The sequence below is a fragment of the Protopterus annectens genome, chromosome 10.part0 (genome assembly GCF_019279795.1).
Source record: "Protopterus annectens isolate FY-2018-M chromosome 10.part0, PAN1.0, whole genome shotgun sequence".
In the NCBI taxonomy this organism is placed as follows: Eukaryota; Metazoa; Chordata; order Ceratodontiformes; family Protopteridae; genus Protopterus; species Protopterus annectens.
The window spans coordinates 1,446,360,133-1,446,384,048 of record NC_056744.1 but is presented as its reverse complement, the minus strand read 5'-3'; the positions used below and the strand labels follow the sequence as shown (position 1 = coordinate 1,446,384,048).

The following is a 23,916-nucleotide window of genomic DNA, read 5'->3' as shown; positions in this document are numbered from 1 at the left end:
AGGTTCATAGGTATGAACTAGGTTGTTGACCACTGGGGCCTTTTTAAACTTAGCCATGCATCCCAGACATACCTCTCAAGTGTACCTCATTACAAGGAACGTACCTCATTTGGGGTCTTAAAAAATTCACGTTCCTCGAAGTTCCTCAAACTTCCACATTGAGAGGCTCTATCACACATTCAGTGTTAGAATTTTTTAAGTGAAATCCATTGTAAATAGAAATGAATCATATTAATTCATTAAAAGATCTTCCTTGTAAGTAAAACCAGCATATTTTAATCATCATATGACCTTCCTAGTTGAAATTGTTAGTAAGCCATTTGTATGTGTTACACATTTTGCCCATTTGTTCCACATTATGAGGGCTAGTGTTCCTCATTTTAGAGATGAAAGGCTGAGAGCTATGATCCCAGATATCTGCAAGTTCCAGAACCCTTGATAAGTATAAGCAGTGACTTGGAAAAAGAAACATTTACAGGCTTCTTGTGTACATTAGAGACATAGGTGCCAAACCAAGGATGAATTTCTTGTTCCCCATCCAGTTTATCCAATTTAAACTTGAATTGGGTTAGGTAGGAACTCTGCTTCACATGGATGGGGAAATTAATTCCAGAGAAGAGGTAGTTTCTGGATTATATATTGTCTCCCCAGCAGGTCTTATTTATATCATAGCCAAGGTTTAAGTCTTTAGAATGGATAATTTTGGTGATGTTTGTTTTGCAGATATGTAGGAGGTCCATCAGGGTTGGGTTCCAACGATGCCTTGCATGCAAGGCGTAGCTCTCCCCTCAACAGCTTCTAAGAGACAGAATACAGAGATAGGGCTTTGAGACAGTCTACATAGAACTTGTTACTTACTTCCTGTATTCTTTTAGTGAGGAACCATCCAGTTGTTGGATGTGCCTGGTTAGATAAATACCAACAGGGACATTGTATTCATTGGTAGGCGTGATGAATGCTGACTATAGTGGAACAATGAACTCCTTGGACTTAGATGACATACCCTTATTTATAAGTTGCACAACGTATAATGGTTTCCTCACTACTGTAGGCATGTGATGGTCAAAGGATAAATTTCTGTCTACATGTGACGTCAAGAGTCTGACTACTGGGTCGACTCTTAGGGGTGTGTTGTCAGTATAATAGTTATCAGGAGTAGATGACTTCCTGAAAGGTACTATTATGCATTTCTTAGCATTTAGTTTTAGTCCATGGCTCTGAAACAAGTTATTTCTGTGTGTCAGCCCTTCTTGGAAAACATTAGTGTCACCGGGGGATTCAATGACTACTCCTATTTTGCAAACATCAGCAAATGTGGTCACCAAGAGGCACTTGATGGTCACCTTGATTTCAGAGAAGTAGATGTCAAAATGGAGCGAGCCTAAGACTGATCCATGAGCGACTCCACTGGTGACTGGCCTTTTTGTACAGGTGGACTCGATCCACAGTGAGTGAAGTAGTTACAGGTACTAGATAAGTTTAAGAGGTTGCTGAAATCTCACCATTAATTTTCTTTTATGGTTAATTTTAGTGGTTATTTTATTTGTTATTTATTATAGAAATGTGCATCTGTTTATTTGTTTTTATTTATAATGAAGCTTAGGTTCAAGCACCTTAATAAATGTGAATTAGAAAATTTGTCATTTTAATTTTTTTTTTCGATTGTGAGCCAGATGCTCTTACCCCAAAATATTAAAATAGTAAAGGAAACTATTGCAGTCCTGCAGTATAAGACAATGAGGGAACAGCAACCTCCTTCACGTTTGCATGCTGTAAATGTAAACAGCTACAAATCCAAGTACTTTGCTTAGTATGTAATATAAGGATTGGTAAGTGCAGGCTTGTACCAGAGTATAAAATATGACATGACTAGTAAAGGTAGGCAGACAGGTGCTCCATTACTTTCTTCAATGGATTATCTCTGAGTTCTGAACTGTACAGACTGTTTTCTGGATTGTACCTTTTAGGTCCTGTGGTGTGTGAGACCAGTACATTTAGTTGGAAAAAGAAAACTGACTGTTACATCACATTATTTCCACCACACAGGCTGCTGGTGTGGTTTTCATCACTTTTTAGGATGATCAGTATGTCCCAAGTGCTGGTTATGTCCATATCACTTACAGCACTGACCAGTACATAACTGGGTACTGCTGTGGTCTCCAGGACTCACAGACTTCCACTGCACATCACTGGATACTGGCGGGGTCCATTACATGCACCCCCAAAAGTAGGTCATTAAGTAATAGTGTGTAACTCACAGCCTTCTCTATTAAGTCAGTAGATGTCGGTATGGTCCCAGTAACACAGACCAATGCTAAGTATGTAAATGAGTATTGCTGAAGTTCTTTTAGTCACAGATGTCATCAGTATGTCCCTGTCCCTGTGAGCTGGAGTCAATCCCCTGAGGTCAGGTATGTTGTGATTTGAGAACAGGAAACTACTAACCATGTGAACATATAGACTTTCATTATATATTTTTTTATTTTCTCAGTTAATCGGCTTATATTGTAAGGTGCCCTTAATATGCATTGCATATTCTCTGAACATTCAGTTCTTAATCTTTCCCTTTGTGTGATCATCTTTCAAGTTTTGATATGCATTTGTGTGCAAGCTCATTCAGTATTCAGGGACACTGATTTAGCCTTATTAAAAAAATGAAATACAGTTTTCATGATCTGAAATTCTGAAATTTAGTCCATTGATTGTGTATAATTTTCAGCTGTCACTGTAATTCTGTTCTATATGTTAGTGCATCTATTATGAAACAATAGTAAATGAGATACTAAGCAGAGAAAACTGGAAAAAGCAAAACGAGTTTTGCAGATAGTAAATGTCAGAAGAAATACAACTTGTGATGAATTAATATTCTGGCCTAAAATATCAAAGTCCTTGTAATGTCATGGTTTTCCAAAACTCAGAAAGTGCATATTCTGCAGTTTTATTTGATTGTAGTTGTCACTGTTACATAATTCTGCAGTTTTATTTGATTGTACTTGTCACTGTTACATAATTCTGCAGTTTTATTTAATTGTACTTGTCACTGTTACATAATTCTGCAGTTTTATTTGATTGTGCTTGTCACTGTTACATAGTTGTTAGAAACAATTTTCATTTAATATGCCTTCCAATGAGTGACCTCTCAAACCTCCTGTAACAGAGGCACATGGGATATATGCAAATGACTCCTATGAACATCAGGTGTTTCAGCTATATGGCGTTTCTGATTGCCCATGACTTTTACGTTTGAAGTCGTTTTAATGGACAATTTCAGGCCAATAAAGCCAAACGCCATTAGCTATGGATATGCATATTTCAGACTTCAAACGTAAAAGTCATGGGCAGTCAGAATTGCCATATAGCTGAAACACCTGATGTTCAAAGGGGTCATTTGCATATATCCTATGTGCCTCTGTTACAGGAGGTTTGGGAAGTCACTCATTGGAAGTTCTAGCTTGGCTGGAGTTTTCATTTAGTTTTTACTGACTGTTTTTTCAGTGTGACCTTCTCACTCTTTGTTTTAATTTCATGTGCCTTTGGTAAACACTGACAACAAGGAAGCTAATATTTGTGACAAGACTGTTGTTTGTGCTTCTTTTCTCGTTTTCTAGGGATAATTTCTATGATCTCCAAAATTCCATCAGGTAAGTATTACTCTTATTCATTTATTCATTAATTTATTTAGTTAGTTATTTATTTATTTGCTTGGCACACTCCTGCATGCCATCAAACCCATCGCTTCCTTCATAACTAGACCCGTTAATTTCCCTTACAGGGGGAAGAGATCATCAGAAGGAGGGAAGGCTGACTTCCATGCGGCCATCAGGGACTTTTTTCCTTTTATGACCCTAATCCCTGTCCACGCCAGTAGGCATGCACAGTAGTGAGCACAAGGGCCCTACTATCACTCATTGTGCATGGACACTTTTGCACGTGCATGTAAATGAGGCTACCTTCTGAATGAGATTTGCTAGTGCCAAGTGTACATTCTTACCACATGTATTGTATTCTTTACATACCTCTGCCCAGTAGGTGCTTGTACTGCACTGGTCCACTGTACTTCTTTTCCCTTGAAGATTGGGCCAGTTGGCTTTGGCTGCTCACCTGCTTGCCACCAACCTTACAGGTTCTTCCAGCACCTGGGTCACTTGCTGATTTCATGTTGTCATGGGTCACAGTCCAGACTTTGTTCCTTTGTGGTATGGGGCATGATAGTAAACTTTGTAAAAAAATCTTTTTAAGTACATACTCTTATGTATTAAAATCAATGAAAATCTTTTTTTTGTCTTGTCTTGTTATAGATTTAAAAACACCAGCAGCCTTTGTTTTAGGTGAGTATTTCTCAAAGATACAAATTAGTGCAAATAAAAAAAATGTTTGCCTGTCCTCTCCAGCATCCATGCAGCTAATCAAGCACAGATAATCTGTATCACAGCCAAGGTTCCATTCCTCTGTGCCACAGGAGCAGGCTAAAAATTATTTTGGGCAATTTTTTTAAGAACTTCTGATTGTCTAAATGAGTTTTTACTTTAAGTCTGTCTTTTCTGGGAGGTGTTGAAAAGGTACAGATCCAAAAGTATGCAGTACTTGGGCAGGGTGTGTATGGGGCCAGGGGGAGGTCTAAATTATGCAAGCTGGTGGTGATCTGAAGTTTCAGTATTGCTGTCATTCATCCTCTTCTCCCACTTCTAATGTGTGTATATATATATATATATATATATATATATATATATATATATGGGTCTACTTCAGAACGTCGAAACCTGAGATCGTCAAAGACCACATCACCAAGACAAAATAAATGAAAACCCGCTTCATCGACGACCTTCCCAGTGTAAGTAATCACTCAGTCAACAGCACACAAAACCTAAGCCACTCCATTCTAAACCCACCCAGGTGAGAGGCTAGTCCCCCAACACCCCACAATGTGGGGAGCTGAACCCTCACATCCCCCTAAGTAAATATACCAACTACGAGATCTCACTACAGTTGGGAAAAGGGAAAAGTTCTCCTTCATGGCCAATAGGTTACTTATCCTGGGAAGATCGTTGTTGATCCGGTCTGTTGATGAAGTGGGTTTCGTTAATTTCCTCTCGATGATGTGGTCTTCAATTATCTCGGGTTTTGATATTCTCAGGTAGATACATATATAGGAAGGTAGGATCACTGGCCACACAAACTGATATGTTTTTATTGTACTATTTACTTTGGAAGCAGGACAGTTTGACCCCGGATGATTTGATTATATCTTTGCATTGGCTTGCATTTAATACAGGTATTCAACAAGTTACTCAGATTGTGCTGAAAAGTCCATGTAAAGTCAATACTTATTTACTGTAATTGCCATTTTTAACATTTTGATTGTCAGCTAAACTCATGCACATGTAATATTGCATATGTCATAAAATGTTCTTTTGGGTTTATTGGGAATGCTGTTTGTAAGCATTTGCTGCAATCATAAATGGTAACCAATGTTTATAACACCACTGCTCTGTCTATTTCATTTTCTAGGGAGAGTGTTCTTCAAGTATGTTGCTCCCAAAGGTAGGTAGTTTGTTAAGAAGTCCATAATTAAACACCTTCTCACATAATAGGAATATCTGGTAGCCCTCATTTTTATTTCACTTTATTTCTGTATACATATATGTAACCTATCTTCATTCAGACCATTTGTTACTGTAACATTGCTACATAATTCACACAGAGGTAATAGCAATAAAAAAACACACTATCCCATGATGAATATAATATATTCAAAGTTCATCATAAATGGGCAGCTGCGGTGGTGCAGCGGTTAGCATTGCCGCCTCACAGCAAGAGGTTCTCCAGTTCAATCCCCGGCTGGGGTGCCTTCTGTGTGCAGTCTGCATGTCCTCCCTGTGGTCGCGTGGGTTTCCTCCGGGTGCTCCGGTTTCCTCCCACATCCCAAAGATATGCTGTAGGTGGATTGGACACTCTAAATTGGCCCTAGGTGTGAGTGTGTGCCTTCTGTGGAAGGTTGGGTGCCGGGCTGGCAACTCGACACTGTAAAACTCCACTGCCAATCATGAGCAGACAGGTGATCCGCTGTGGCGACTCCTAACCGGGAAAAGCCAAAAGAAGAAGAAGAGAGTGCATCATAAATATATCTAGGATCAATATCACACAGCACAAATTAAGAACAATTCATCTCCTTAACCCCACCCTAGATGGTGTTATTCTATTAAATGCATTTTTGTAAAAAGAATTATCTACATTCTGTGTAGAGTTTTTCCAGAATCTAAATATTATCCCCAGAGGCAGTAAATAAAATAAGCCATCTTGACACCTGTCACATCTTGTACTGGGGAATAAGCCCATGACCTCATTCACCTGCTTAGTCTTGATATTCTGTGTCCTACTCAGGTGTCTCACCTGCATTTCTGAGTAAAACAAGTCTGTCATGTTTATGCAGCATGATGTGCTATGAAAGAGAAAGAAGGCCAATCCATATAGGACTGCTGATGAAGAAACCCCAGCACTTCTCTGCTAGTAGGGACTCTAATTTTACTATATGGCATTCTGTGGGGCTGAGAGAATGCTGCTAAAGTCTGATAGGAATATTTTTGATTTTCTTTGCCCCTTCAAGAAGCCTCACCAAAGAAAGGCTTTCGCAGAGAAAGAAATTTAGTTAAAATCAGCATTTCTTTGCTGCTAACCTTAACCAGAAATGAGGTGTATGAACTTGTTTCCATATCTTTACCATTTCCTACACTTCAGGAACAAGTGGCTGAATGTAACTTACTGCCATGTGACTGCTTGACCCAATAAGACTTGTCTTTAAATATATGTGCTTCTCCACAAGTTTTAACTTCAATTGTTCTAGCAAATAACTCAGTACATCACAGGTGGCATTCAACCAAGCTAACCCTGCTGACCTGTCCTGGACTCCTTGGAGAATGGTCATTCAGTGAAGATATATTTCCACACACTCACAGATATAGTCAGATGTCATTGGGTGCAGGTTTTGTTCCATTTCTCGTAACCTTTTTTCAGTAATACTGTGAATGCTGATGTGGCCCCCATCGCTTTTATTTTTTTCTCACTAGGCCATTATACTCTGATGTGGTCACCAATGCTCACAGCCTTTTCTCAGTAGTGCAGTGGTTGCTAGTGTGGTCCCTTTTCTCACAGATTTTGACTACTGGTGTGATCCCATCAGTCAAAGCCATACTGAGTGGGACAGTGAGTACTGGTGTGGTCATCAACACTCACAGCCTTTTATCTTGTGGGTCATAGAGTGCTGGTGTAGTCAATTCTCTCACAGCCTTTTCTCAGTAGTATAGAAGGTTCTGGTGTGGCCCTCATCACTCACAGCATTTTCTCACCAGCTAATTGGGTCCTGCTAAAGATCTATAGCATTCCTAACCTGATATGGACTCACAACACTCAGAAAATTTTCTAAGCTGATCATTGGATATTGGTGTGGTGTTCAACACTTCCAGTTTTTTCTCATTAGGTCATTGGGTATTGTGGTCCTTGTCACTCACAGACTTTTCCCAGGGGTCACTGGATGTTGATGAGACCCCATCACTCACAGCCCTGCTCATTAGGTCAGTGAGTGTTAGCGTGGTCCCATCACACTCCACACAGTTCATTCGAACAGGCCACAGGATATAGCACCACTCACTCACGAATCACTTAGGGTCCAGTGGATGCTGGTGCAATCCATCCCTTACAGACCTCTACAGGAGGTTATTGGGCCTTGTTGTCAGGCCTGTTATTGTTACATCTATTTGTGATGGTGTGATCCCACCATTTACAGTACTGATTACTATATCACAGGAAAATGGCACAATCCTATCATTTGTATCCCTGCTCTGTATTTTTATTTAGGGTTCTTGTTTCTCCTTCCCTCCTGACCCTCAAGCATCCTTCTTTTCTTGCTGTAAAGTCCCATTCATTCTCCTAGAGACAAGATCACTACAGCCAATTCATAACTCTCAGGGAAAGAGTTCTGTACTGAAGAATGGTGTTGTCATCTGTGAGAGTAGGGTTTCCTGTTTTTAGTCCATAACTAAACTATGCATGTCCAGTAAGCTTATCCAGGTTTCAATATGTGATGGGTGTCAGCAAGGAGATGTCTTAGTAGGGGTCGGTGTGATCTCATCATTTGCATGAATACTCATTAGAGCAGGGGTATTGGAATGGTCCCTTCATTCAAAGCCTGTTAAGTCAGGGACATTGTTGTGGTCCCATCACACTCCACACAGCTCACTAGAAGAGGTTACAGGGTATAGTATCACTCACTCAAATGTCATATAGAGTTCAGTGGGTACTAATGTGGTCCATACCTTAAGAGCTTGTACGGGGTGTCTCTGGGAGCTACTATCATACATGTCTTCCACAGCCATGATTGTTATATCAACGAGTAATGATGTGTTCCCATTGTTCAAAACCCTGATTATGATATCACTGGGTAATGGGGTGGTCCATCTTCCACACTGACTGATTATTTTTATATCTGTGGTTAATGGTGTGGTGTCATCATTCACAGCCCAAATTATTATATCATCAGGTAATGATAGGATCCTGTCATTTTCTGACTGATTATCATATCAGTGGATAATGGTGTGGTCCCATCATTCACGTCACTGACTATTTTTATATCAGTGGTCAATTATGTGGTATCATCATTCACAGCCCTGATTATTATACCACTGGGTAATGGTGGGATCCCATAATTCACAGACCTAATTATTACATCAGTAGGTAACAGTATGGTCCTATCATTCAGTGGATCAATGGTGTGGTCCCATCATCCACATCATTGATTACTTTTATATCAGTGGTATGGTCCCATCATTCACAACCCTGATTGTTATAACAGTGGATAATGATGTGGTCTTATCATTTACTGCACTGATTATTATATCAAATGGTAGCTGTGTTGTCCTATCATTCCTATGCCTATTTAATGAGTAATGGTGAGTGTGGTCCCATCATTCAGAGTGCTAATTATTATTTTGGAAGTAATAGTGCTGTCCTATCATTTGCAACACTGCTCCATATTTTAGCAGAGTCTGGTATATTGTCATTATTCACAGCCCTGCACAAAAGGTCAGGTGACGCAGGTGTTGTCCCATTACTCTCAACCCTTTTAACCTTTTCATTATGTGCAGGTATGACAGGCATCACTTTCCTTCTTAGCAAAACATTGGGTGCTGCCATGACCCTGTAATTCACTCACAAGTCACGTGGCAGTCATCACTGCCCTGTCAATGGCGGCTAGCATGACCACCAATTTACAGCACTGTTCAGTAAGTCAGGAATTACTGCTGTAACAGCCATTATTTGTGGTTGAACTGAAAAAGTGAATGAAGAAATGTCTATAATACTGTAAGAGCATAAAAGTATCCTTTTTTTGTAGAACCCGAGGAAGCAAATGAGCCAGAATCCAAACCAGAACCAAAAGAAGAATCTGACGGTGAAGAAATGGATCCATTTTGCAGTAAGTTGCATTAATTTCTCCTGGCTCAGTTTATACAGCTGTAACTATAACTGTCAGACTATATTTGGAGACAAAATACTGAGTAGAAGGATGGCAAGAAATAAAGTAGACCAGAATAAGTCATTCATTTTGTTATTCTGACAGGAGGACGGGACAGAGAGACTATAAACAGGAGACAGGACTGAAAGTGGAGTTGAAATCTGCCTGTTTACACTTGTGGGCAAACAGAACGATCCAGAAACATTATGGTTGCTGTAGTGTCTTTAGAAGGGACATATGAGTAGATCATGGTTGCTCTGTAAGGTGTGCTTTATCATCCATCTTTGTACTCATTCTTTTTTTCCATAGGTTGAAAGATCCCCCATCTTAAAGTCTTTTTTTTTCAAACACCTTTATTGAATTATCACTTGTGACATAGGCAAATTTGCATTCATATAAAAGTAATCAAAACATATTAATATAACAAACATTATACTTCACATATATTGCTATATATCATATAACCTAAGCAGTATTACATAAATTATCCAATCCCTGCCTTTTTTTAGACAAGAAACATCTTTATTAAACTATCATTTACTAAACAGACAATCATACATTTATATAAATGAAAACAAACCACACCAACACAATCCTAGTCCCAAGCATTTTACATCACAAACCGTACTGACACACTCCCATTTGCAAACATTATTCACCACTACACAATCTTTCTCACTCAAACATTACATAGCTCATTTAAGTCCTGCTGCCCTTTAGACATCACTCCGCCCTTGTATGTACTGTACCCACAATTCCTGTTTTTCCTATGTAGTTTGCTCCTACCCCTTTCTAAAGATCTCAGTTCCAGTTGTTTTATCTCTGTTACTATATTGACTATTTCCGGTATAGTTGGTTTAGAGTTTGAGTTCCATTTTTCAGTAATTACGTTTTTGGTAGCCACCATTATTAGTCACAGCGAGGTCTTACCATGTCTAGGCAATTAAGATTCTGTATCATAGCTCAGAAAAATCATCTCCCTCATCAGACCAATCTGCCCACCCAGCATCTCTGACAGTGCATCCCACAGGGAATCCTTAAAGTCCGGCAACTCACCACACTCCCAGAAAATATGTACACAATGGATCCCTATTAATTATTCAAACTTTTTAAAATTTGAATGTCATATGGTTGACACCATATGATCGAACTTTAAAAAGTTTGAAGGTAAAAAGCAATGGCTCCGTACGGCGCACAATGGGAAAATTTCCCTTTTCTGCACTGAAGTGCGATCTCAGAGTTGGTATATTTAAGTAGGGGGGTATGGGGGGTGCTCATATGTTGTCGAACATATGAGGTTCAAAGTTTTGAAACTTCAAATATATAATATAGTCCCATTCCCAATTACTTCTTTCTTCCCCTTCACATCTCCAACATTTACTGTCTGCCTGAGGAAAAATTGTCTGGATCTACTTGGGGTATAAAAATAGCTATGTAAACATTTCCAGGCAAAAATCCTAAATCTTCTAGATTTTGTTGCATATTTGGGAGACAAACGTATATGCTCTCATTGTTTCTTTATGAATTGCTTATCCAGTCTCTTTTCCCAATCCTTTCTAACTTCTGATTGATTCTTCTAGTTATCATGCAGTATTTTATATACTCTACTAATTATTCCTTTTTTAATGGCAGCTTCTGTTCTAGATTCTATTAAAAATTCAACCAGTGCTGGTCTTTTCAGGACTCCCTAGGACACCCCCCCCTATTTCTTTCTCTTTGCCTATACTCTGATATCAATCCCTGATGGGGAAGGTAATCTCTAACTTGCAGTCCAAATAAATTCTTGGAGTCTTCCCATTCTATCATCTTTCCCAATCTAGTTATTTGCTCACAATACCTTGGTTTGTTTGCCAGTTTTCTCCAATAAATTCCAGCCCCATTTTGCCTATTGTCTGTATCCCTAATTGCAGTCATCCCTATTAACAGAATCGTATTTCTCCATTCCCATGTTGGTTTAATTCTTAGAATACTTTCTGCTACTTTATGGATATAATATTCTGCATGTTTATTGTTATTCTTGTTAATGGCCTGCATCCAAAATCATAGTCTCTCCTTGTTTCTTGAGCTTCCCTCATGTTTCATCATCCTACCTTTCCACTTTGAATTATAGTTTTCTACTTGTGCTATGTATAGGAGTCTTAACTGTGTAACTGTGAAATACCCCTTCAAACTGGGTAATGCCAATCCGCCCTGTTCTAGTGGAAGAATCAGCTTATCCCATTTGACTCTTCCTGTCTTCCTCTTCCAGATAAAGTCCTTCAGCTCTTTATTAATTGCTACCCACAGCTTCTCTTCTGGTTGATAAAAATATGCCTGACCTGTGTGTAAGAATAAAGGGACTAAAAACATTTTAACTGCTTGTATCTTACTCTCCATATCCATATAACAAAGCTTCTATTTTCTCAGTTTTTGTTTTGTCTCTTCTCACACACCCTTAGCTGCCACACTAGTATCATTTTAATCCATCCTCCTAAATATTTAATTTTATCATGTCTCCATATGTATGGGTATTCCTGAGCCAGTTCATGTGTGGGTACATAATTTACCGCTATTGCATATGTTTTAGCGTCATTCATTTTGTATCCCAAAAAGATCTGAAACTGTCTCAAAATGTTCCAGAACAGTGTAATGTCTTTTTCTGGTTTTGTCAGGTGCAAAATAATTTTATCTACAAATAAAGACAGCTTTTCTTGACTAGCATACGAATTATATCCTTGAATTTCTGAGTCCTTTATTTTCTTTGCCAATGGTTCTAAATATAATGCAAATAATAAAAGGGAAAGAGAACACCTCTGTCTGGTTCCTCTGCTCAAGCAAAAATTATCAGAGAGGGCTCCACCCACTTTAGTTTTTGCCTCCAATCCCTCATATATTCTCCAAATCAACCTTATAATTTTTTCAGGAAATGCAAATACTTTCATTGACCTGCTCATAAAGGCCCAGCTTACACTGTCAAATGCTTTCTCTGCATCAAGACCCACCTACAACAATGTTATTTTGTTAAAATTCTTCTTCCCTATGGATCCTCAGTGTTCTGTCAATGTTGTCAAATGTGTGCCACCCTCCACAAAAACCACATTGAGCCATATCTATCAGTTTTGGCATTACTTTTGCCATTCTTTTAGCCATTAAAGACATGAACACTTTATAATCATGGTTTAGTATTGAAATGGGCCTGAATAAAGCTGGATCTGATGGATCTTTACCCTCTTTAGGTATTACAGTTGCCACTGCTTTCTTCCAGGATGGTGGTACTTCTCCTCCTCTTAAGATACTGTTAAACCAAACCTTCCATACTTTTATCGGTTTTTTTCCTCCTAGCTTCCAAACTTTCACAGGAATACCATCTTTTCCAGGGGACTTTTATATAGATTGGTTATACATCACAATTTTTATCTCATCTCCTCCTATCCTGTTAGTAATTGATCCTCATCTACCTCTAACCTTGACATAAATATTTCCATTTGTATCTTTTCATTTCATATTTCTCTGCTTTATAGAGAATCTCATAAAATTTCCAAAATATTTCAAATACCTCCACAGGATCTCTTGTTACCTGCTTTGTTATAGGCTCCCTAAGTCTGGCAATAGCCCTTTCTACTTTCTGTTGCCTAAGTCCTTGTGCTAAAAGTTTTTGTGGTCTTGTGTTATTATCAGAAAACAGTTCCTTAACAGCAATCTTTCTAAGCTCGTACATATTATCGACCTAATCCCTTATTTTCTGCCTAGCATTCTGCAGTTGATCCTCTTCTTGTTCTGTGAAAATCCCCCTGTTCTGCAATACTTTAACATTTGTCAGTCCCTCTAAATAATTCTTATTACTTCTTAACCATAGCACCCTTTCTTTTATTTTCACTCTATTTTTAAACTCCATCTTAATTTTATCCCATTCCCTAGCTGTATTTTCAGAAGAAATTTCTATCCTTTCTAACAGCTCCTGAATAATCTCCACTACCCATTCCTTAAATTCCTCTCTTTTCAACGGATAGTTGGGAAAGCACCAATGTCTCATTTTTATTTCACTACCATGTGTTTTTATTGAAGTTGTTTTTGACACATAATCCAAAATAGTTACTGGGTGGGTATCAAGACCTTGAATTAAATGTACATGTTCCTGTGAAATGTAAATTCTGTCTAGCCTAGATGAGTTTTTATATCTTGGGGAATAATATGTAAGTTCACTCCAAACTCTTATTACTGAATTCACATCTTCCATGCCAAATATTTTCAGAAATGTCTTCAAAAATCTTCTTTCCTTTATTATATTTTCCCTTCTGCCCCACCCCCCAAGACACATCTTCACTGCTGCAAATCAAATTCCAGTCCCCACCTATTGCTGAAAATTGTTTATTTTTCCAAGAATTTTCTTAAGCTCCATTATAGCAGTTTTAGGTGGAATATAAATACATGCCAGTGTAATCCTCCTCCCTTGCCAGTAGCCCCTTAGCACTACAAATCCGCCATTATTAACTTTTTTATTTACTACTACCACTATTGGAGCTCCACTTGCAATTAATATAAGCACTCCTCTTTTCCTTTGTCCCAGATATTCTGCTGAATAACCATTCTGAAAACCTTTCTTTATCAAATTCACATGTTCAGTTCTTTATGTGTCTCCTGTAACACAGCTATTTGCACTCTACATTTTAATATAGTTCACTGCTCTTTCTTGTTTGTATTTATCTCTGAGGCATTTACATTTAAAGACATTAAAGAAAGCACCATTGTATTAAAATTATTATTCCCAGCTTTTATGTATAACACTTTTTTGATAAATATCCAATTCCAGCTTTTGTGTTACATGCATATACTGTTTAGCAGGTTGAACTTTTATACAGTTGCTTTGATAAATATCCAATTCCAGCTTTTGTGTTACATGCATACACAGTTTAGCAGGTTGAACTTTTATACAGTTGCGTCTTGTCATATACATTTAAGTCTATGTCACATCTTATACATTTTTTTGTTTTATTGAAAGCCCTCAAACAAAAAAATCAAACATACCCCCCAATACTCCCTAAAACTTAGTGACAATACTAACACATAAAACTATGTAAACCTTTAAATATTGAAGTTTTACCCTCCTAATAGGAACAAAAGTCCCAAACTGAGAGCCGCACTCATAGACTTGAGTTAACCTAAAAGAAAGGTCATCTCGATCCATGCTAAGATGCATGGTGCAGCCTGTGCTTCTACTAAGCGCTGGTTAGTTTTGTCTTATCTTTATAGCTGTCTTTGTACTTATTCTTAGTCTCATGTTATATCGCATTCTGGCTCAGTATTATGGATGCTTTGAGTCACCACAGGCTTTGCTTAATATATAGCCTGGTTATATGGTTATATGATTGACAGACCATGATGCTTTGCCAGAGATGGCCTGCATCTGTCTCACTTGAGCTTCACACTTCTGGCAAAGGCTCTTGCCTCCCCCATAGTGCCTTTTTTAGGAAAAGTGATGAGGTCAAAACTACCAACATAAAAATTTCAACAAATTGCAAATTAAAGGTCATGCTGCTAAATGCTAGGAGTCCAGCTATGAAACTGCACTCATTGCAAGCATTCTTAACCCTGGAAGATGCTGACATTTGTGCAGTCACAGAAACCTGGTTCAAATTTGCGAAGAGCACCCCAGCTTACCCTGGTTATTCATCCTATCATACATTCAGATCCCAAACTGTGGGCAGCAAAGCCAAAGGAGGTGGAGTTTCAGTGTATATTAAAGACATACACACCTCCACGCTGATCAAAGAGTATGGTGCAGAGAAAACACTCCAGGTGCAGTTAACCATTGACAAGACCCTGATTCAAATCATAGCTAGCTACAGGCCCACAAATTTGACTCACAATGCACACTCTGCCTATCTGGACCTCTTCAAATCTATCAAGATTCAACTCTTTATCCTGATCTTGGGCAACTTTAACTACCCAAACATAGATTGGAAGAACTGCTCATGCGAGAACACAAATGCCCAGAGATTCCTCGATTTTGTGAATGCAAATGCCTTGGAACAGCTAGTTGATACCCCCACGACAGGTGATAATATCTTGGACTAGGTATTAACCAACCACTGCAGCATCCCTACAATATCATCCTCCTTGATAAGATCCAACCATCAAGTAGTCACTTTCGAAGTCAACATCTCCCGCAACCCCCTAGCTAGGGTCAAACAAAAAAACTTCTCCAAGACTGATTACAACCTACTGAGGGATGGTATAAACAGCTTCACAGCCACCTCCCCTTCTGCAGGAACTGTCATAAATGTCCAAATCTGCACCAATGTACTATACAAGCATTTATATAGATGCATTGATCAGGAATACTAGACAGGACAAAATCATCCTCCGCAAGGAAGAGTAAACCTGTCTGGTGGACATCTGCAATAAATAAACTATATAACAAAAGGAAAAAAAAATTGCTGTCCAGGACCAAGAAGGAGCAGATGTTCATTTGGAAGCAATCTCTCCTTAGCCTGAATAAGCAAATAAAAGCACTAGTGAAATCCTCCAAAGCAAACTTCTAGTCCAAATTGGCCACATCTACCAGAGACCGTCATAAGGCTTTCTTCACATATGTCTGCAATCTCAAATGAAAAACCCAGATCTGCTCAGAACTGGTAGTCAAGGACACCACATACACAAATGCTGTAGATATAGCCAACCTGCTGGCCAACAGATTCAGTGAAAACATCACCTCCCTGTCCCCCCCATCGGTAAATCAGGACATTCCCAGTACCTGCACCCTTCTCCTTATATCTAGGGAACAGGTCATCACTATATGCAGCATCCATGGGACCCGATAACATTCTAGGCCTCATCATACATGAACTCAGGCAGGAATCTGCAGTACCATTAGACACCCTATTCAGCCAAAGCCTGAATAACAGCTTCATCCCAGCTGAGTGGGGGATAGCAACTGTCTTCCCTTTGAACAAAAGTGGAGCATCCACCGATCTGGGAAATTATAGACCCATCAGCCTAACTAGCCTGATCTGCAAGGCCATGGAATGGATTATCATGGACCTAATTAACAAGGACATTGACAACCTCCAAACACTTGATCCCACACAGTTTGACTTTGTCAAGGGGAAGCCATGTCTGTTAAATTTGTTTGACTTGTTTGAGACAGTCAGCAAAGTCATGGACAAGGGGAAGACAGTGCACATTGCCTACCTTGACCTGGCCAAAGCCTTCAACAATATTCCCCACTCAGGCATAATAGATAAATTATCTCAACTAGGCATCAATCCATATGTTACCAGATGGGTAGCAAACTGGCTCACTGATAGAACCCACCTAGTCAAAATAGTGGACGCCACCTAAAACAGTACACCTGTAATGAGTGGCGTACCCCAGGGATCAGTCTTGGGGCCTCTGTTATTTGGGATATACTTTTCTGAGGTGCAGGCCAAAACCAGTTGGCTATGCTGACCAAGTCTACAGATGACTGCAAGCTGGGTGCTGAAATCAATTCCCCTTGTAATGTGGACATCCTCCAACAGGGTCTCACCCAAACAAATAACTGGTGCCAGAAACATGGCCTCAGACTGAATACCAGCCACTGTCTTCCAGACAAGTTATCACATCAATAACAACATCCTAAGCACACAATCAGTCATGAAGGATTTGGGCATCCAGGTTGATAGCAACCTGACTTCTGATCACCATGTTGCTTCCATTGTACAGAAAGTTTCCTACATGGCCCACCTCATAAGTAATGGTATCTCATCCAGGGACAAGGAGGTCATACCATCCCTGTATTCTTCCCTTATAAGGCACATTATTGAGTAAAACACCCCTTTCAGCATGTACCTCGCAAAGCACATGCAGCAGCTGGAGAGACCACAGAAGTTCCTCACAAGGAGAATCCAGGGCCACAAACATCTGCCTTACACAGATAGGCTAAAAGCCCTGTCCCTTTACTCAGTTTCATACAGACTCCTCAGAGGTGACCTCTGTCTGGCATACAAAGCAATCTCAGGCCCCGCCTTGATGGGACTGCTGCATATCCACAAGTAAAGCACCACTTGAGTAATCCTCACGTGTGACCTCAACTGGGTCTGTAATATCAATAGGACTTGTTGGCCAGACAGGTTTGTGTCCCAGAGACTCCCCCATCTGTAGAACAGACTTCCTCTCCACATCAAGCAATAATAGAAAATACACCCCTGGGATTCCACCTGTGTCCCTGCTGGACAGGCTGACTTGTCTAAACATGGGCTAAACTCTTGGCTAAGCTTATAAGGGCTTCAGGGACAATAGCCTAGTAACTTCCTATGATCCTACATTAGATTACCACACTTTCAAATATACAGTCATATATTACTACCATAAAATGTATTTTAGAGTTCGCAGTTGAAATAAACTAATATATATATATATATATATATATATATATATATATATGTATATATATATATATATATATATATATATATATATATATATATATATGTATATATATATATATATATATATATATATACACACATACACATATATATCTATATGGATCTACTTCAGATCATCAAAACCCAAGATCATCAAAGACCACATCATTGAGATGAAAATAACAAAACCCCATTTCAGCAAAAGACCGGAGCAATGAAGATCTTCACAGGGTAAATAATCACTCATCCAAAAAGTCACAAAACCTAAACCGCACCATCCCTAACCCACCCAGGTGGGGGTCTGTACCCACCACACCCCCCTAACAAAATTTACCAACTCTGAGATTGTACTACAGTTGGGAAAAGGGCAAAATTGGCGATCAACAAGTTACTTAGCCTGCAAAGATCTTCATAGCTCCGATCTTTTGCTGAAATGGGTTTTTGTTATTTTCGTCTCAGTGATGTCATCTTCAATGATCTGGGGTTTCGACAATCTGAAGGAGACCCATATAAACACAGTTCAGTTCAATTGCAATTACTTAGTGGTCTTCATACCCTAAGCTATATCGACTATATCCTTCCAAGGAAATAACAGCTGCCCAGTTTCCAAAGCTTCAGGGCACCTTCTACGCACCCAAACCATTAGTCAACCTGAGCTGGTCTGACTAAAAGATAGGTTTGGGTGACAAGCCCTTTAGAGCTTTTCTGCAGTAGAAGAAAGTGAACCTCTGTGGGCTTTCAAGGATCAATGGTCATCTTGTGAGAAGGTCAGCTTGTGCTGTTCAATTGCTAGGCAGATAAGTTCTCTTTAAGAAAAAAAAAGTTTAAAAGATGATTTACACATTCTAAACCATACTTTTCTGTGAAGAAACTGTGTTTAATTTATTTTTGGAGACTAGTAAAGTGTATTCAAGTGCTTTTTATTTTCTGAAGGGCTTGGCTCCCAAAACCTGTCTTTTATTCAGCTCAGCACAGGCTGAATTACAGTTTGGATACATGGAAGGTGCTCTGTAGCTTTGGAAGCTGTCTGGCTGTTATATCCTATGCAGGATACAACCTATATAGCTAGGGCTGCTACAGCAGTAATCATTCGAACATCTACTGTTATGGTAAGTGTACTTGCACAGCATACTTTCAATATCATGTCAGATACAGGCTTATTTTCAAACCCTCTTTAAGAGTATCACTTCTGGCAGTCATTCAGAGTTGGGAACTTTGCTTTTAATTTTTAGGAAAACATTCTTATGTGAAGTGTCAAGTTCACAACATTACTTAGATAACTTCCATTTCCTGGTCTGTCACATGTATAGTTAAACTCCATTCTTTTATGATTTTCAGTTTCCTCAGCTTGTTATGCTCTCATTTTTTTACTATATCTTTTGTACATGGTACCATTGTCCAGTCTACCATTATGGGTATATCTGTTCAGTTATTATAGCGGGAAACCACATGGGACCTTGAAGGTACACTGAATACTGTTTTTGAAAGATATAGTTATTTCACATTTACTATGATGAAACTTCATAACTATATTATTTCCTTAATGGCAAAATACAAGTTTGGTTTAATTAAATCCAGTCTGAGTCATAATGGTTTGGTTCCCTTCACTCAGAGCATTTCTAAGTGTGGTATGTCATGGGTATTATTGAGGTCCCATCAGGACTGGCCTTTGGTCAACTTGTGCCATAGGTAAAAGGCCTCAACAGTGCCCCCCAACACAACCCTGTGCCCCCATCCTGGTCTACCAACACCATCCAGATTATTGGAAAAGCGCCTCTGCTACAGTGGTGCCCTAGGTGGCCACCTAGTTGGCCTATGCCTAAGGCCGCCTATGAGTCCCATTACTTGCAGCCATAATGAGACACTACCAGACATCTTAATGCAGATTGATTTTGTTCTCCTCCATTGAGTTGTGTCCACCAAATCTACTTCAGATACATTGTATGGTCTTGAGACATTCATTTCTTAATTTTTAACTCTTTTTGTTTTTTATGTTTTGTGAAGAATTAAATGCAAAATTTCAACAAATATCATCTATTTATGAAAAAAGAAACAGTTCTTCTGTCTGTTATGCAGCTGGCAAGCATTCAGTAAGAACACAAATACTTATATTTTTGAAATACATTTGTTTTGTTTGGTGTATAGCTGGTAAGTGTTCAGTGAAGTAAAAAATATAAGGTATTTCTAAAAAACTTTTTTATTCCCTTTTCTAGGGTTGAACATGTTACTGCACAAAGTTCCTGCATGTAAGTAATGTTTTAAGCAGACACTAAGTATGTACCTTCTTGCATAGTAGAAATCCTTGATGACCCTTTTTATTCTTGTTTTAGGTTTACGGGTTGACCCGTTTTTGATTAAAGGTGAGTTCTTTTTTTTTCCAAATCCCACAACTTGTTTCACCTAAAAATAGACATTCAAATTGTTTTGCAGAAAAGTCAAAAGCGTAGCCCTTTTTTGTATTTTGTTTTAGGTTTAGATGGCCAGCACTTCCTAGTCTCAGGTAAGTATTTTGTAAGTAAATCATTTCATACCGCAGTACTGTATTTTTTAAAAATACAAATCAGTCCAAGCAAAGAAAGATATCCCAAAAACTTTGCAGTAAAGGGGGTTTGGCTGTTCTCTTTTCTCAGTTTCAGTGTTCCTTAAAGAAACAACACAGACTTTCTGTCTCCTGGTTTCAGGTGCCCTTCCATCAGTTTCCCAGCTAGGACTCCTTTCATGCTTTCAGCCTTGCTTATAGACACCCGTTCATGATAATGTTTTTGGACCCATTTTGCATATGATTTAACTTACTCCTATATTCCTTTTCTTTATAATAATTGTAAGTTCCCCATAAGTTTGTTTTATATATATATATATATATATATATATATATATATATATATATTTATTTATTTATTTATTTATTAACACTTGTTTACTGAGATTATCAATCGGGTCTAGTTTATGAATACATTTCAGATGAACCGTCTTAAGAATAAAAGGCTTTTGCATATCAGGTATAGCCCCAAACTTAACTGCACGATATCTGCCTGTAATGATACATTTTAAAGGAGCTGTTGGATATTATGTGCAATACACACACACACACACACACACACAGTATTATCAACAGAACAACCATTTTGATTAATTTTATTTTGCACAAGTTTTTCAAAACAGAGTACAACCTCTTCAAACAGGGCAAGAATTACCTTTTGCCCTTTGCAGAAATTACAGAAAAAAACAAACCAGCAACTTCGTAACTCTGCAAGTACACCAATAAGTGCTTCCACTCCGTGTGGATTAAATAAAATCACAGCTGGCAAACGGACTGAAGTAACTGTCTCAAATTTAATAATCAGCAGCTAAAACAACAACGAACAAAGCAAAAAACAGTGCACACTCAGTTAAACGCTATCACCCAGCGTATCCATACTTCTTCAGAACTAACAATTTGATACAATAATGGTTACTATAAAACTTTTTTGGCGCCAATTTTGTAACCATATTTAAAGACACAATACATCTAATAATTTAGTTGCTAGGAAATACAAATATAATACAAATGTATTACATGAAACACATATCTCTCATAGGACTCTGAGCATAAATAGACTAATGCATAATAAATGGGTGAAAATTAATATGCTATGTGAAAAATATATATGAATTTTATAACATATAAAATACAATGTATTTATATAGATGAAAAATATTTAAAACCTTCAGAAATGTTAATAGATATAAATACTAAATCGTATAAAAGTCTATGAATTCATCAATATTTTATATTTAAATTTTTTAAATTGTGTATAACTTACATATATTAAATAAATTATTGTATTATGAGTAAATATATATATATTATTATATGTTATATATAAATACAATGTAGTTGTAAAATTATTAATATTCATAAAAAATGTTAAATATTTATAAAAAATGTTAAATATAATGTAAAATTAAATATGATATAAAAAATTGAGTGTGATATAGAAATTAATAATGTAATAATAATGGTTTTATGGCTATATTATCATTTAACCATAATTTTATAGTAACCATTATTGTATCAAATTGTTAGTTCTGAGGAAGTCCGGATACGCTGGGTGAAAGCGCTTAACTGAGTGTGCACTGTTTTTTGCTTTGTTTGTTGTTGTTTTAGCCGCTGATTATTAAATTTGAGACAGTTACTTCAGTCCGTTTGCCAGCTGTGATTTTATTTAATCCACATGGAGTGGAAGCACCCTTTGCAGAAATTCCTTTGGAAAAGGTTGATAAGATCTGGCTGTAACTGTAGCTTGTTGCAGTCTGTTAAGACATGTGAGCTACATGTTCATGCTAATTACACGAGATGCTAATTACACATAAAGGAAAATGCATATCTAGAACAGACAGGTTGTAATAATGGAAGAATTCTCAGTCTAGAATATTATGGACTTTCAGTTCTCTGGACTCAGGAGGTGTTAATGATGGATGTCATTTTGCTAAAGTTCCTGTATCAGGTTGACATTCACACACCCATACCTGAACAGCCATCAAAAGCATTGGCATAAATTATTCCTTGGCAATAGCTAAATAATCTGATCTAATGTTCACTCCTTGAGTCAGTTCTGTTTCTGGCAAAGTTAAAGTTTAGTCATTTTACTGGGTCCTGTTTCATAGAAACCTGATAAAATGAAAACTCTTCAGTGAATAAACCTAGACCTAGGGAAATTTGTAATTTAGATTGTGCAGTATTTGAGATGGTTATATTAAGTAAGGGCTGCAGGGGAAGTTAACCCCACTGAAACCATTTCTTTTTGGTTCACTTCATTTAAGTGGGTTTCTTTTATGAGGACTTGATGAAACAGGACATAATAAAGCATCTTGTAAATCAGTTCCTTTTTTTCTCAGCATACCCACAGATGAGAAATGAAATGTTCAAAATGAGAACCAGTATGGCTTCACTATAATTTTGTATTATATGAAGATAACCTATTTCTTGTGTTCATTGGTGATGTAGGGTTTGATCATAAACTGCTGTAAACCATTAAAGCTTATCCTGCTTGAACAGGAACCAGATATTAAACCCAATAGACATGCGGCCATTAGCATATGGTGGCCACGTCTGAATAATGTTAAGAAGGTGTCAGTGCCACCACTGTCCATTTATGAGAACAATGCAAAGTCTTTAAGGAAAGAAATGGGCAGTTTGCTACTTGAGTATTTGATGGTACATTGCTGTCATCTCTAAGGTTTGCTGCCATATAATACCATGTTCATTTTATATACATACAAATATTTCAGACACAGCCATTAATGCCCTTCTAGTCTGCCAATATACCAAAACAGTTGTTCCAATAATAAGTATCCAGGCTCTTCTTAAAAATATCTAAACTAGTGCTTGCTTTAGTGTAATTTGGTAGTCTATTTCATGCATTATCTGCTCTTTCCCGAGAACAGTTAGTACACTTCTCATGCCTATAGAATCTCTTACATAGTTTGTCTGATGATTCTCTACTATTTTTAACTCCAAACATTCACAGAAGTCATTTTTAAATGCTCTATATACCTGAATAAGATTTATTCTTAAATATCTAATTGAGACACTGTACAAGTTCAGCTATTTTAGTCTTTAATAATAACTTAAATTTTCACATCTATGGATGTCCTTGGCATATTTCCATTGTACTCTTCCCAGTTTACTCATGCTTGTTTTCTTATAAGGTTGCCATATTGTTATTCCATATTCAAGTTTGAGCCTAATGTAACTAACAAACAATTACATCATTATTTCTGATTTTCTAGACTTTATAAATCCTTCTATACAGCATATAGTTCTATAACTTTTAGTTATGTACTCACCATAACTTCAGATGTTTGGGATCCATCTCGCCTACATTCTGACTGATGGGGTTCGGAGCCGATCCCTCGGCTCCGACTCGGCACGCTTATGCTATAGAGCGAGGCCTCTAATTGGCTGAGCTATCTTTATCCCAGGATGCACCACCACTAATCCCCCAGATCTTGTTTGTCCGCATTCATGCACACATGCACAGC

At 38.0% G+C, this 23,916-nt stretch overlaps 1 protein-coding gene across 1 annotated transcript in view; it reads left to right on the top strand.

Annotated features, from left to right (window-relative positions):
- The window catches only part of LOC122814298, an 89,674-nt gene extending 67,621 nt beyond the window's left edge, over positions 1-22,053 (top strand). Inside the window, exons 11-18 of the mRNA XM_044086886.1 lie at positions 3,609-3,641; positions 4,299-4,328; positions 5,509-5,541; positions 9,386-9,466; positions 20,106-20,138; positions 20,223-20,252; positions 20,363-20,392; positions 22,040-22,053. Coding sequence (XP_043942821.1) covers positions 3,609-3,641; positions 4,299-4,328; positions 5,509-5,541; positions 9,386-9,466; positions 20,106-20,138; positions 20,223-20,252; positions 20,363-20,392; positions 22,040-22,053 — 284 coding nt within the window. The remainder of the gene's footprint in view (positions 1-3,608; positions 3,642-4,298; positions 4,329-5,508; positions 5,542-9,385; positions 9,467-20,105; positions 20,139-20,222; positions 20,253-20,362; positions 20,393-22,039) is intronic.
- The last annotated feature ends 1,863 nt before the right edge of the window (positions 22,054-23,916 follow it).